Source organism: Mustela putorius, unplaced genomic scaffold (genome assembly GCF_011764305.1).
Source record: "Mustela putorius furo isolate JIRA1106 unplaced genomic scaffold, ASM1176430v1.1 tig00000217_pilon_pilon_pilon, whole genome shotgun sequence".
In the NCBI taxonomy this organism is placed as follows: Eukaryota; Metazoa; Chordata; class Mammalia; order Carnivora; family Mustelidae; genus Mustela; species Mustela putorius.
In genome coordinates, this window is record NW_025421316.1 from 43,740 (window position 1) to 60,257 (window position 16,518).

Genomic DNA, 16,518 nt, shown 5'->3' on the forward strand with positions numbered 1-16,518 from the left:
TGCGACAACATGGATGGAACTAGAGCGTATCATGCTTGGTGAAATAAGTCAAGCAGAGAAAGACAACTATCATATGATCTCCCTGATATGAGGAAGTGGTGATGCAACATGGGGGCTTAAGTGGGTAGGAGAAGAATAAATGAAACAAGATGGGATTGGGAGGGAGCCAAACCATAAGTGACTCTTAATCTCACAAAACAAACTGAGGGTTGCTGGGGGGGGAGGGTTGGGAGAAGGGGGTGGGATTATGGACATGGGGGAGAGTATGTGCTTTGGTGAGTGCTGTGAAGTGTGTAAACCTGGCGATTCACAGACCTGTACCCCTGGGGACAAAAATATATGTTTATAAAAAAATGAAAAATTAAAAAAAAACGTACTTCTCTCTTTCTGTATTAGTAAGCTCATTTACCCCCTCTAGTTTGCCTCAACTGCCAACATTCTTTCTTTCTTATGTAGGATATATAAATTATATGTTTTATATATATATATATATGTATATATATATATATATGTGTGTGTGTGTGTGTGTGTATATATATCATATATATATATCATATATATATGAGATACATCTCCAGAAGAATATCCTGCCTTCACATGCCTCAGCCATGAATCCCCCTGATCTCACTGCCTGTGAAGAACTTTCACTCAGTGAATAAATCCCATTTTATTACATTTTCATATGGATTTAACTCTCCTTGATACATTATTGATCTTCTAGAAGAAATGAAAATCCTGATAGGATTTCATTCTGAGGATCGTATCTCTGCTTCTGAAGATGCCTCTGCCATTGGCTAAGATCAACCTCAGACATACTCGGTCACCTGTGGCTGTGAAAATAGTCTTGGAGTTCCATGATGCAGGCAATTTCACCCACTCTGACACTTGTCCACAGTGCACAACACCAGTCATCAACAAATATTTGTTTTGTTATATAGTACTAAAGAAATTTAATGCTGGAAGTGCTCTTAGAAATTCTTGAGTCCAACTTCATTTACACATCAGAGACTGTAACCAAGATAACAGTAAGAAACAATTAGGTATTGAATGAGTGAGGCAAGAAAGAAAGTGGGTTTCCTCACTTCCTCTTTGACATAAACATTTTTGACTGTTGGTACAGTCAACTCTCTGGGAATCGCAAGGTCTGGAGCAAGGCCAGAGAAGGAATAGTCTGAAAAAAGAGGCATTTGAAATATCAAATGACCTTCTCTCTCTTACTCTAATCTTTGGCTTCTATGTTCCTTTTACAAATGGTTTTTCTCTGTAACAGACAAATGAGGACAATAGGTTTGGCAGCAGAAAGGGAAGGGTTTCCATTTTCTTTGTTTAAGAGACTGAATCTTGATTCTTTCCTGAGTTCAAACATGGACACCAGGCCCATCACTGAATAAATAGCAATAGCATCTACCTCTTTTCAAATTACTAACAGTGACTCAGCAGTGTGCAGGCATGTAAACCTTGATCTCCATGTTCTTACTGTACAGTTCATCCCTGATCTAAGATATAATTTCCTTGAACGATTGCTGCCTTAATGCATGTGAGTCCATCAGAGGCACAGGCTAAGAGAACATTTCCCCAGCAAATTCATAGAGATGTGACCACAAGATGGCAGTTGACCCGTGCTGATGCAGAATACATGGAGGGTTCATTTTAGTGCATCTGATGGATTAGACTATGGCAGAAGCAGATCCTTTTTCTTATTGGCTGGTAACAATGTGGGAAGTTACTCTGTTAGAGGAAAGAAGGGACAGCCTGATAAGAGAAGGTGCTGAGCTGACTGGAGGCTGCAATTCTGAACCTAACTGGGAGGAACCATGAAGACATCCATGGGAGCTTTTATCTTGTTCTCGTGGCTGCAGCTGAACTGTGAGTTCAGAGTATATTAGTGGATATTCTTCAGAAGTCAAGACTGGCTTTACTCGGGTTTCCTCCACTTAGTGTTGAAAAAGAGCATTCTGAAGCACAATAACCTGGAATCTCTTCTCCTTTCTCTGACCTTTTCTTTCTGCACAGGGTTCAGCCAGGGAGAGAATGTGGAGCAGCATCCTCCTACCCTGAGTGTCCAGGAGGGAAGCAGCTCTGTTATCAACTGCAGTTATTCAGACAGTACCTCAGACTACTTCCCCTGGTATAAGCAAGAACCTGGAAAAGGTCCCCTGCTCCTTACATACGTTCATTCAACTGTGGCCACAAAAGAAGACCAAAGACTCACTCTCTCACTGAATGAGATGGCCAAACGTTTCTCCCTGTGCATCAGAGACACCCATCCTGAAGACTCAGCTGTGTACTTCTGTGCAGCAAGCACACATTGCTTCCCACGCACATGCTGCATACACTCAAACCAGGGGCAGCCCCTGTCCTCTTAGACAGACCTTCAAGGATAGGTTTTGTGCTGTTGTTTGTCTGTGGTGGAAGCTAACATGTTAGACTATTAAGATGGAGATGACCCAAACAGGGTGAAAACATTTTGTTGGATGATTCTTGTTTTTGGATTCTTGAAGTGATTTAATAATGTTTTATTTTGAAATTCAAGTTTTCAGGATGACTTCATATTTGCTATTCAGACTCCTCTCCTACAAATAACCAGTAATACAGTCCTTATTATGGATGGCTACTTAATACTGCGTTTCAAAGCAAAATTTATAATTTTTCAATTCTAAAACATTACATGTCAAATAGAGAAATACAGAAAGTGCAAATATGAAAGTGATAATTTTGTAATCACATAATATTGCTAATATAATTCTTATTATAATTAGGATCATGATTTTTTTCACTTTATGTAGTTTGATTTGATTATTCCACACTTCATCAAGTCTTTCCCTCAAACATCTGCTTTTTTAAAAACTACTTTTTTAAGTTTTCATTTAACATGTGCTTTAATATAGCTCTGTGGTATATTTTAATTAATTACACCTTCAAATCAATTTTGTTCCTCTGTATTTGGGGCAATATTTGACAGCCATTTCTTTTTCTTACAAAGATTTTATGTGTTTATTTGAGAGAGAGAAAAAAATAGAGTGCAAGTATGAGTCGAAGTAGGGGCACAGGGAAAGGGAGAAGCAGATTCCTCTCTCAGCTTGGAGCAGGATCCTGGGAACCTGAGATCATGACACGACCTGAAGTCAGTTGTCTGGTTTACTGAGCCACCCAGGCACCCCTGCCCACCATTTCTATGTGCTTTGATTAATGTCTTGTTCAAAAATTGTGCCCCAGTTTTTCCAAGCACACAGCTGGTAAGTACTATTTGAGTGTATAAGGGGAATTAGATAGTGATCTGACAATGTGAGCTTCAGATAAAGCTCAGAAATCTGTTCTCATTTACACAATTCTGTATGTATCTGTTCACAATAATTCTCTCATACAATTTAGGACACAGAATTTTGTATTTCATTCATTTCTATATTTTCAGTACCTAGGAAAATTTTTCCACATAATTGATTATCAATAGATGATAACAAAAGAAGGAAAGGACAATTCTGTTACTGACTCATAATTTTAAGCTAAGCTTTCTGTTTGAATTATATTTATAAATTAATTTGCAAAAAATAAAAGTCTTTAAAGTGTATGTGATTATTTGATTGAGTATATAGTGTTTCTTTCCATTTTTATATCTCTCTTAATGATGTTCTGCTGTTAGAAGATTATTCAATTTATTCTTGAACTTGTAAGTTTTTGTTATCATAATGAGAGCCTTTATTTCTGAGATATATGGGAAAATTTTTGTATGCATGTGTCAACCGCCTTACTATTAGTAGATTGCACAAAGGCATTTGGACTAATGGCTAATGTAGAGGTGACGTGCTACCAACCTCATTCCACATGTTCATGTTTGACTGAATTAAACATTACTAACCGTTACATATATTTTAAAAAAATCATTTCTCTAGTGTTGCAAAGAAATCAATGGAATAAAACAAACTGAGTAAATATTTAATTCTCTCATTCCTACCCCCACCCCTGCTCAAGGGCAGGGTCCTTTCAAGGTCCCTCCAAGTCTTCCTAACTAACGATGTATATAATTGGTAATTGGTAAGGTGACAGTGGTTCCTTTTAGCTGAGTTATGGTTGCTAAGTATTTAGTAACTGGCTTTCTCTTACTGGGGAAGTCCCCAGATTAAATTCAGCTTATCACATCTGACCAAAGGAGGTCAAAACTGTGCCCAGCACGTCAATGGGCTTGATTCCTTCCCCCTTATACCGCCAGCTCCTGTGCAGTAGAAGGAAGATGACTACTGATGGGTGCCTTTCCTCCAAGCCTGATAATGGAGTCAGAAGGGAGCATGCTTCTATATTATTCATTTATTTCCTCTTAAATCAATTAGAAGCAAGACAGAGGGTGCAGTTCCTACAGGTTTGAATGCTTGATAGACTGAGGTGAGAATTGATGCAGTGGAAGAAAACAAGTGTTTTAGCCTGAGTGTGCACTGAGTCTCAGACCCAGACACATTCAGGTTTAAACCTTCATCATGTTTGGTGTATTTGTTTCTTACGTCCTGGGACAAGGTAGTACAAACTTTTAGGACTTCTCTGGATCCTGTGAAGCCAGATTGGGTGCCAAGAGTCTCCCTTTTGTTTCCTTTCTCTAGGAGGGTGCTGACTGAATTTGTGTGATTTCTCCCAATCCGGGAGAGTGGGCCTACTCTCTGTGCATGCACAGTAGCTGCTTACAAAAGCTCACTGCTGTTGCCCCCTGTGTGCACTGGTGGAAGGCCACAGGATGGGATGATGTGTGGGTAAGGGACTGAGTGTTGTGCGTGCTCATGGACCATTTGTGGGGGTCTGCAGGCAGGCCATCTCCAGTGGGCCATGGGCAGATTCCTAATGAAGGCTGTGCCATGGTTTGTAGGGTACATGCTGGGTACTACCCCTCAAGAGCCCTGGGTGCTGTTCTGCTGGGAGCACCCCACTCCCCAGTGAGCAGTGCACCTCAATATTCTGGATGGGTCTAGACGATGGTTCTCTTTGGCAGCATCCTCCAGAGGCTGGGGAGACAGATGTCACTCGCGTGTTCTTACTTCCCTCCGTGGGGGATTCACAGGCTGGATCTTCCATATACACTCATCTCTGGCTTCTGCTGATTCTCTAGACAACCTCTAAACTCTAAACTCTAGACAACCTCTTAAACTAAGAGTTTAAGATCTCTAATATGAATAAATTTTTCAGTTCTTGTCAGTGAAGGGTGCATGATGTCATACTAGTTAGTAAACATGTAACCAAGGATCCATTTCTTATACTTTATTTGCTGAACAGATAATAAGTAGCACCTAATAAGATCATTTCACTGATCTCAATGGCAACTTTTTCTGGGATTTTGTTCAGAGCACCAAAGGTTAAGATCTTGTAAAGGTGAATAAATGAAAGGCCAGGAGAGAAATCTGTGTCTGAATAAAAGGAAAGGACCAAGGGCTTTCTTATCTATTTTAGTTTGTGATGCTGGAATAAGTATGGGTTGGGACATCTGAGTTATGTGGGCTACAGTGAGAAATTTATGGTAAGACAGCATAGGACATTGTGAGGGTAGGATGCAGGGCCACCTGGTATAAGGGTAACGTGTACCAGACACTAGTAGCTGTGAACTACATTAAAAACGTATTGACTGACTACATCATTTTTTGTCAATTGGCATGGCCAAGAGATATTCACCAATTTAACCACTTGAATTAATTTTACTTCTGGTAAGTGATTGGATTTTAAAAGGAAGTCCAGAGTAGTAATTGCATGATCAGTCTGGTATTGTCTGTTTCAATATTTAAGATAAGATTATTAAAGATCTATTAACTCAGAAGTTGGTCTGAGAGTGTTTAAAACGTCTGTCCTGGACATGGACACTTCTTGAATGACAGAAGCAAAATCATGAGATTCTCTACACTGAGAAATCTATTAGAGTTGAATAATGGGAGAAGTAATGAATATTTCACACTTATTCACCCAGCTGGTAGAAAAATGTTGGGTGTTTTTAGATAGTTATAGTCTATCCCTTAGAGAGGAGGCCAGTTTGTACTGTATGTGGCTCCATCATATTTCATGCAGACATATGCAATGCAAGTTCTGAAGATGCTTCAACCAATTTGCCTGAGGCTACAATGATTTTGAGGCAAAGATGTTAAGCTTTGGCTACTTTATCAAGAGACAGACAATGATAGGCAATGGTTCTTTGCTGTTCGCCATGATGTGGAGGAATATCCTTGGGGCACAGCCTTACTTTTAATACATACACAGGGAAAGTTTTATTACAATCATTTATTATATCATCAAGAGTCCTATGGAGGTATATGGGGTCACCTAGTGCATATTCGCTTCAGAACTGAGCACACAAAGCATGGGAGCTTACTGTGGTTCAACTGAGGTAAGGGCAAAATGTAAAGTTAAAGGATTGATAACATAGTTACCAAACTCTGGTGTCTATTCTGGCCTTTCTGAACACAGCTGAGCCGTGGAAACTAAACAGTGAGGAGAAGACCTCGATGACAGGATCTATTGTCTGAGGGCTGCAACCTGAACTCTTCAACAAAGAATGATTAGATTTTTCTGCTTTGGGGTCTGTACATAGTTATCTGTAGAGACATGGGTAGTGAGGAGGAACACTGGCATAACAATAGATACACTGAAAGAGCTGCAGTGAATGCCTAAACACTGCCTTCTTGTCATGTGATCTATTTCTACCTTAGATAAAAGAGCAGTATACATAGTGTGAGGATACATCATTCCTAATCCTATGTTGTTTTCATAATCCATTACATGAAGTATTTTCATGTAGGTGCCACCCAACTACTTTCATCACAGATGCAATGAATGTACATATCATAGTAGGTTAAACCATCAATCTTCATTTCAATATAAAATCTGATTTTCAGATGTAATTGTTTCCAAGTTAAGGGTTGTATAATGCAAAAAGGATGTTGGGTAGTGAGACTTTCCCTGGCACATTAAGAACTATGACATGACCCACACAACTTGGTACACCAAGATACCCTGTTTCCTGTTTTGGGGCCACAGCAGCACATACACAGCAGTCCTTCCCTCACCCTGTCAGGCTCCCCTCACAATGCCAAACTCTGATACAGAAGAAGAAGGAGAAGGAGGAGGAAGAGGAGGGGAAAGAGGAGGGGAAGGGGGAGGAGGAGGGGGGAGGAGGGGGAGGGAAAAGAGGAGGGGGAGAAGGGGGAGGAGAAGCTAGAAGAGGAGGAGGAGAGGGGGTGGGAGGAGGGGGAGGGGGAGGAGCGGGAGCGGAAGGAGGAGGAGGAGAACTCAAACATGTTGCTCCCCAGCCTTCTCAAGGTGTTTGTGGTTTCCATGCGGCTAGGGGGGAGGACCCTTGTTGGAATGTTCCTCCTCTATGTCCTAAAACGGGATGATGGGCAGTGTCTTGTGAGTGTTGTGGGAAGGAGGGATAATAACATGTAAACTACAATTTCTTTGTGCCACATCACTTATTCTGACACCCCTAATTCCATGTTTTTTTCCTTCAGGATCCAGTATTGCCCAGAAGGTAGCTCGAGCCCAACCAGCGAAGTTAGTGCTAGAGAAGGGGGCTAACATTCTGAAAAGCACATATGACCCTAGTGATCTAAGTGATAATCTATGGTGGTAGAAGTAGCCCAGCTGTGGAGTGATGACATTCCTATTCATCAGGGTTCTTAGAACCAGCAATATGCTATCCTCCTAAGGAGACTAAAGGGCCTCTTCTCTGTTCGTTCCGTCTTATTAACACCTCTAGCATAGGTGTGCTCAGTTTGCACACTGGAGGTTTACCTGCTTCTCACCAGTCTTATCCACAAATGATCATAATTAGGGACTCTGAGGGGGACACTGAGAAGGAGCAGAGTATGAATTTTTCCCTTTGTCTGTCCCTGCCCTTGTCTTCAACACTTCTTCAAAAGCACTTTTTGCCAACATGTGGCTCAGTTTGCACACTTCCAAACCCTGGGGTTTGAACAGTGTTTCAAACTCCCAAATCCTCATTCTCTCCATTTCCCTCCTTCCACCTCTAACCCCGTTCCTGCAGTGCCTTAAAATTTGGACAGTAATGGATGGTTGATCATTGGTCTTGCATTGTAACACCCTCTTATATTTATTTAGAAGGCATACGAGTAAAATAGAAATATTATCAAGAAACTCTTCAAACTTTTTTAATCACAAACTTTTACCATTTTAACCTACTATTTACCATTTTAACAATTTTCAAGTGTACAAATCAGTAGTATTAAATACATTGACATTGTTGTTCAACCAGCACCACCATTGATTTCTGGGATTCTTTCCATCTTTAAAAACTGGATATTTGTGCTCATTAAACAATAACTCTCCATTACTCCATCCTTCCAGTCCCTGGAAACTGCCATTCTGCTTTCTCTTGCCATGAGTTTGATTGCTTTAGATAACTCACAGAGGTGGAATTATGCAGTATTGGTGATTTTGTGACATTTCATTTAACGTAATGACTGCAGGGTTCTTCCTTGTTGAATCACATGACAGAATTTCTTTCCTTTTAAGGCTGAATAATATTCCAGGATATGTCATACCACATTTTGTTTATCTATTCCTATCTGTTGATATACTTTTGGGTTACTTCTACCTTTTGGTAGAAACAGGAATTCATAAACATCTCAATATTCTGGGTATATAGCCAAATATTTCAATTTTTGAGTATATACCGGATGTGGATTGCTGGATCAACGAAGGCACCCAGGTGCCCCCCCAACTCTTGGTTTTTGGCTCAAGTATGATCTCAGGGTCTTGAGATTGAGTCCTGCATCGGACTGAAATCTTGGCATGGAGTCTGCTTTCCCTCTCCCTCTGTCTTGGCCCCTCCCCTCTTTCTTTCCTCTCTCTCTCCCTCAATAAATACAAAACTATATTTTTTAAAAAGAATCTGAGATCATCTTGTGGGATTCAACTTCACTTATGATGTTTCTTCTATCTAGAATTCATATATTTCATTATTGAATGATTCTGATTTTCCAGAATATTCAACTATTAAAATGATTGACTATAAAATAGTATGACTTTTACTCTGGAAAACTTTCATTAAAAAGATAGTATTCCTTACAATTGTTAACTTTTATGACCAAGTAATATGGTGTTTCAAGTAAAGGCCATTTGTTCATTTTTGTTTAATTTAACAAATATTCAGGGTGCCTGGGTGGCTCAGTGGTTAAGCCGCTGCCTTCGGCTCAGGTCATGATCTCAGGGTCCTGGGATCGAGTCCCGCATCGGGCTCTCTGCTCGGCAGGGAGCCTGCTTCCCTCTCTCTCTCTCTCTGCCTGCCTCTCCGTCTACTTGTGATTTCTCTCTGTCAAATAAATAAATAAAATCTTAAAAAAAAAAACAAATATTCAGGGAGTGCTTTAAAAATTACAGTCACAGTTCTAAATATTGTGGTACAGTGCTAAAAACACAGAATCACTCAGCAAAGGACCTGGTTTCCTATTACCTTTTCCATATTCAACTCCAACTCCTTTCCTGGCAGTCAGTGGGTTATAGGCCCGCCCACATGGACACATGGGAATATGAAGTAAAATGCTTTAGAAGATAGCTATCCTCCAGCTACAGAAATTCCCTGGGGTGCTGTGTTAAAGAACTTCCATATCAGGTAGTGTCTTAAGAAGAAAATAGACCTGAGAAGTCAGGATTGCTGTTGTTCAGACTTCCAAGGGCCACCTGAAGCCCGGCATGTGCCTCATGAAGTCAGGGTTAAACAGATGGCTGACTTGGGGAGGATTCTGGCCAACATGCACGCATTTCAGTCTCTGTCCACGAGAGGGTGCAGTTTCCTACCACAGTCGCATTTCCTTTGTGAAATGTGGGCTTCCACCGATCATTTCTCTGTCACTCCAACCTTTCTTCATGGTAAGAATGAGGAACATTTTTTAGGTGACGTTCCAGAGATGAAGTGTTCTCCAGGCTTCGTGACTGTGGTAGTCCTAATGCTTGGTAAGTACAATGCCTCTTAAAATTTGGATTCTTTCTGCCATTGTGTCAGCAAAACCTTTAACCATAATTTTATCCAAGAACTTTATGCCCAAGGTGACACAGATATCTTTTCTTTTTCCTCAGGACAAACACATGGAGACTCAGTGACTCAGACTGAGGGTCAAATGACCCTCTCAGAAGGAGCTTCCCTGACTATAAACTGTACTTTTTCAACAACATGGTCCCCCACTGTTTTTTGGTATGTCCAATATCCAGGAGAAGGTCTAGAGCTCCTCCTGAAAGCCTTGAAGGACAAAGAGACGAAACACAACAAAGGTTTTGAAGCCACCTTCAACAGCAAATCCAAATCCTTCCATTTGGAGAAAGGCTCAGTGCAAGCCTCAGATTCAGCTGTGTACTACTGTGCCATGAATGACACAGTGACGGGGACTGTAGGGGGAGCTGAGCGCAAACTCTGAGCAGAACAGGGTCCTGGATGCTGAGCATCTCTGACTGGTCCATTCTGGTTTCAGCAGAGTCTGTGGTTGTTTGTCCCTCAGTGTGTGGTTGGAACAAAAATCATACAAACAACTAGAGCACAGGAACCAGAAGTAACATTCCCCAACCCCAGCTGTTCCTTAGTGACATTGAGAACAGCTTGATGCCAAGAGTTCCTCAGCCAGAGCATAAGTAATTTCAAGGTAAAACCACATAACAATGAAGTGGTCTTTTGCTCATCCTTGCAAGTGAGAATTCAGCCCCACAAGTTGTTCAGGGCACCCTGGTGTGTGTTGTTGTGTCTATGACTCTTTTAGAGAGACATGGTATGCCTGAGAAGGTGGTGATGCCTAATGTCTTCCTGACAGAATATGGCAGGAGAGGTGATGGGAGAGCTTCAGCCCCAAACCAGGATTTATTAGAGAAGGAAGGGAAGGGAGGAAAAGAGGAGGAACACGTGAACCTGAGCAAGGAAAATAGAAGGCAGAGACCTCTGCCCTGCTTTCTCCTCTAGTAAATCAGGTGACAGACTCAGGCTGATATTCAAAATGAAGCGGTGGGTACAGAAACAGAATGGAGGAAGTGGCTCTTGTCCTGGCCAGTTAAATAGATTAGTTGACTTTCTGACAGTAAGAACTCAAGTGAGATCCTTCTTAGTACCGATGTGAGAAGTGTGAGAGAAAATGCTCTTGCACTGAAGTTTCCTAGCAGTATAGATGGGTAGGTGACAATGGGAGGGAAATCCTTTAGATTTCTCTAACTCCTGTTTTGCACCCTCTCCCAGAGGGCCATAATCATGGGATTGGGTAAATGTTTAGGAGTCAGTGAAGTTATGTAATGAATAATAGAAAAACAGTGTATGTATTGCAGTACAATACTTTGCCAAAAATGTTGCAATATTCTTTATTTTTAAAATATTATTTATTTTATTAAAAAATTTTTGAAATATTTTTAAGAATTTATTTATTTATTTTAGAGCAAGAGTGAAAGATAGCCAGAGGCTTGGGTGGAGGGGGTGTGGGAGAAGGAATGAAAATCTCAAGCAGACTCCTCACTGAACAGGGAACCTAACACGGGGCTTGATTTCATAATCCTGAGATCATGACCTGAGCCGAAAGCGAAAGTGAGTCGCTTAACCATCTGAGCCCCCCAGGTGCCCTGTAATCTTTAATTATTATCCACTTCAGTAGATTTTATGAATGAGCTATGATCAAAATATTAATATATTTATATATATATATTAGTATATATTCTTGGTTTAAATTAATTTTTTGTTTAAATGGTTTAAAATATAAACTTTTTAAAAACTTCTATAAATATAAATGCATGTCAAAATGTACTTCAAACAATTGAAAAGAATATATAATAAGAATTTTTCTCTGACACTGGGATATAATGGCAGACTAGGGGTGCTGGCTGGTTCAGAAGGCAGAGCTGCAATTCTGGATCTTGTGGTTGTAAGTTCGAGACCCATGTTGAGTGTTGAGACTACTTAGAAATAAAATCTTTTTTAAAAAACCATGGTAGACTAATAATGCATGTTTACCTCTTGATTTTTCTAAAGCTCTATTAAAAAGATAGTAAAGACATCTTAAAGGGCAGAAAGCTGCAAACACAGAGAGAAACAGGACAGAAGCTATCAGCAGGCAGCAAAGTCAACCAGCTTTAGAAAACGAGCTGTTTATGGAGAAAAGCAAACTTGCATGATAGACTAGATAAGGAGAAACCCAGGCCTCCTGTGGAAGCACCTCAGTGTTTGCTCTGCCTCCTGGAAAGGGTCAGGGAAAAGAAGTACCACGCATTTTTGGATAATTGAGGAAGATGGTGCCGCCTACATGGGTGGGTGTGTACATATGTGAGTGTGTGTGTGTGTGTGTGTGTGTGTGTGTTGAAGGTATTGGGGTGGAGGGAATAAACTAGGTGAGCCACGTGAGAAAATTTTAAGTCACAGAACAACCATGCACTACACAGCCCTTTATAAGAAGCAATGATCACTTCTAATCTCAGCACAAGACTGCAAGTTGGTCTTTGAGGAATTGAGAAGAGTACATAAAAACTTTCCACACATCTTGTGTATTATTAAGCTTTTTTAATTTTGCTCACCAGTTCAACTTTCCTTTTCTTTCTTTCTTTTTTTTTTTAAGATTTTTTTCTTTATTTATCTGACAGAGATCACAAGCAGGCAGAGAGGCAGGCAGAGAGAGAGGAGGAAGCAGGCTCCCTGCAGAGCAGAGAGCCCGATGTGGGGCTCTATCCCAGGACCCTGGGATCATGACCTGAGCCGAAGGCAGAGGCTTAACCCACTGAGCCACCCAGGTGCCCCTCAACTTTCCTTTTCTTAATGAAATTCTTCCCTTCATCCCTGTAATCTCTGACAACCACTGATATTTTACCTTTTCCAGAATGTCATATAGTGGATATCAAACAGAATGCAACCTTTGCAGATTGGCTTCTTTCACTTAGAAATATGCATGTAATTTTCCTCCATGTCTTCCCATGGTTTGATGGCTCATTTCTTTTCAGAACTGAATAAGATTCCCTTATCTAGCTGTGCTATAGTTTGCTTACCCTTTCTTTCACTGATGACATCTTGGTTGCTTTCATGTTTTGCCAGTAATAAATAAAGCTGCTACAAATATTTTTGTGCAAGTTTTTGTAGACAGAAGTTCTCCAGCCATTTGGGAAACACTAAAGATTGTCATTGCTAGATGATATGGTAGGAGTGTGATTAGCTATGTAAGAACCTTCTATGCTTGTGTTCCAAGTAGGCTGTACCATTGTACATTCCCGTCAGCCACAGATGAAGTTTCTTGTTGCTGGACATCCTTGTCCATGTTAAAATAAAAACCAAACTGAGCAGCCTTGAAAGTTCCCTGGGCAAAGATTACTTCCCAAATCAGCTTAGTCCTACAAATAAAGCTTAATTTATTTTATTTTGTTGAATTAACTTTACCTGCATCATTTTTTGCTCTGCTTCTGGAAATCATAAGCAAAACTTGAACTGTTTCCCAGGTTTGACGTGAGGTACCCCCTGACTAATTTCGGATATCATTTACAGCAACTCTGATATAACTAATCACCAGGAAGAAGATAGACTCCTGGTGTCCTCACTATACAAATTGCTTTCTAACAATATACTCCTGAGCCTCATTCCATGTTTTGGTTTGAGTGTTCCCACTTTATGAACTGTCTTTTTGGGGTGTGCGTGACGCTTTTACTAATTAATACCTTGGTGTAAGTCATTGGATTGACCTAGGCTATTTCTGAATTTTTGACACCAGCATTTGGTGGTATCAGTGTTTTGGATTTTGACCATTTTGATACCTGTGGTTTCTTACTTTTTTTTAAATTTAATTTGTATCATGCAAAGAACACTTACCATGAGATTTAGCCTCTTAAAATTTAGGTATACAATACATGATTGTTGGTGTGGGTACAATGTTGTACAGCAACTCTGTATTCATTCATATGCTGGATTACTAATCCAGTATATCCAGTAATTCTCCATTACCCAATAGCCAGAGCTCATGGCAACCAAATTTTTATTCACTCTTTCATTCTATGAATTTGACTATCACAGATACCACATTTAGGTGGAATCATCCACAATTTGTTTTACTGCTACTGGCTTATTTCAGTTATCATAATGTCCTCAAGATTCATCCATATGGCTTCATATTGTCAGATTTCCTTTTTCTTTTTCCTCTTAAGGCAGGGTAGTACACTACTTCTGTATATACACCACATTTTCTTTATCCGTTCATCTGTCTTTGGGCATTGATGTTGTTTCCCCATCTTGGCTATTGGGAAGTGTTGGCAATGAAAAAAGGAGGGCTTAATATCTCTTCAAGATCCTGATTGAAATTCTTTTTGATATGTCCTCAGAAGTGGGATTACTGGATTATACGGTGGTTCTCTTTTTAACTTTTTCACAACCTCTTATATTGTTTTCCATGGTTGCAGCATTGTGCATTCCCACCAACGGTGTGCAAGTGTTCCAATCTCTTCACATCCTCGGCAACACCTGAATTTTGTGTTTCTGATAATAGCCATCAATTTTTTAAAAAAAATATAAACTATGAATGATATAAAAGAATTTATTGTAAATGTAGAGGCAAATACATTGAGATAGCCATCATTAAGTAGAGGCAAATACATTGAGATAGACATCATTAAAAGGAACAAAATTACACATGTTTATAGTATGTATTTTTTTCTCCCATGTTTAAGTTGTGGCTAATACCATTTTAAATACTGAAGTACCAAATAGGGTGGTCCTTTTTTACATAATTGCATGACTGAGGGAGGTGATAGTTCACTGCAGCTTTGATTGCATTTTCCTGATAATCAGTGACATTGGGTATTCACTCACACACTTGTTGGCTATTCGAATGTCTTTTTTAAAGAAACGTCTATTCTAGTCCTTAGACCATTTTTAATTGGCTTATTAGTTTTCTTAAAAACTATTATTGTAGGAGTTATTATATTATTTGGATATTAAACCCTTATCATGTATGTAGTTTGCAAATATTTTCTCCAACTCTGTAGGATGACTTTTGATGCTATTGATTGTTTTCCTTCTTATGCTGACTTTTTTAGTTTTGTTTGTTTTTTTAGACTTTGTTGTTTTTTCTCAAATCTTCTCTTTGTAAGGGCTAATTAGTTTGCTAGCTAGGTCTTCTCTTAGGTGCCTTTTGACTGTCTCTTGGGCAGAACTGACAGTTCTTTGTGTTCTTTCTTTGGGTGTAGTGGGTTTAGTAGATGAGGAGAGGACTTCAGAATATGCACGCTGGGACAGCAGGGAAATATCATCCTATCTGCTCATGTTTGTTAGTTGTTTGCTCTCAGGTTTGTTTCTTAAGCAATATGGAGAAATGGTTTTAAATTTTGATTCAATTTGGGGCATCTGGGTCACTCAGTCAGTTAAACAGCTGCCTTCGGCTCAGGTTGTGATCCCGGGTTCCTTGGATCAAGCCCGCCTGCTTCTCCCTCTGCCTGCCACTCTGTCTACTTGTGCGCTCTCTCTCTGTCAAATAAATAAATAAAATATTTAAAAATTTTTGATTCACAATTATCATACAATCTCTCTCACATGAGGAATAATTTCTTTTTAATCTATGTTCTGATTACTGAATATTTGAACTTGTTTCTAATATTTTGGTTTTGTTCCATATGCTTTTGCCTTTTTCATTTATTTTCCCTTCTGTTGCATTGACAGAACTTTCACTTTTTCTCTGCTGATTTGAAAAAAGCAAAATGTGCTTCCATATTATTGACAATATTCTCAAATCGTGTGTGGGGGTGTGTGTGCAGATGTTTACATTTTTTCTGTGTTTAATTTTGTTCTGTAATAGTTTTTCCTTATATATACATACCACTGCTTCTCCTTGGGTGTGCTTTTTCTCTTGCTGATTTGCTATATTTGGAAAACCTCAGTGAATGGTTAGAGCAAACTATATACTACCTCTGTATCAGGACAAAATTTCAGAAAGAGTTTATCAAATGAGCTGATAAACTCCAGTTTTAATGCACATTAAGAAAAAAATAGAAAATGAAAATCTTCTAACACAATAATGAGAACATGAGTTCTCTTCATTCTTCTTCAAGCCCTTTGTCCCTGACTTTCCTCCACCTGGAGTAATTTTCACCTGCCAGCCTCAGGGCTTATTCCTTCATTTCTTCCTCATCTCTGTTCCTAAAAAAAACATGTGCTCATGTGAGGAATGCTTAATAAGCTTTATTGTAGTGTAGTATTTCCTAGATTAAATAAATCATTGTAGCCTTTAATCAATAGAGGAAAGGATGTATAAAAATGTGTACACTATATAGAATATAATGGAACAAAGGATGTATATGGGTTAATATAATAAGACCTACAAGATTTACTACTGAGTTTATAAAACAAGTTACAGAATAGTATACCTTAAATGTATGCTTACATTATAATAAAGTCTAAGTAAAATACTATATATTTTCTGTTGATTCAAATCTAGTAAACATCTGGAATTATCAACTCCAAATTGTAAAGATGAAGAAAGTATTACGGTAATCAGTGATCTAAGGGTCAGAATTGAAAAAGGTAGTCAAAAGGGATTTTAGTCTATA

General features: G+C 39.3%; 2 gene segments (V, D, J or C); both read left to right on the forward strand.

Moving 5' to 3' along the window:
• Nucleotides 1–1,814: 1,814 nt before the first annotated feature.
• On the forward strand, nt 1,815–2,366 carry LOC123391339. The segment is given in 2 exon segments: nt 1,815–1,866; nt 2,014–2,366. Coding segments are annotated over 2 exon segments (405 nt in total).
• A 7,474-nt stretch (nt 2,367–9,840) lies between these two features.
• Nucleotides 9,841–10,394, forward strand: LOC101671423. The segment is given in 2 exon segments: nt 9,841–9,936; nt 10,060–10,394. Coding segments are annotated over 2 exon segments (381 nt in total).
• Nucleotides 10,395–16,518: the final 6,124 nt, after the last annotated feature.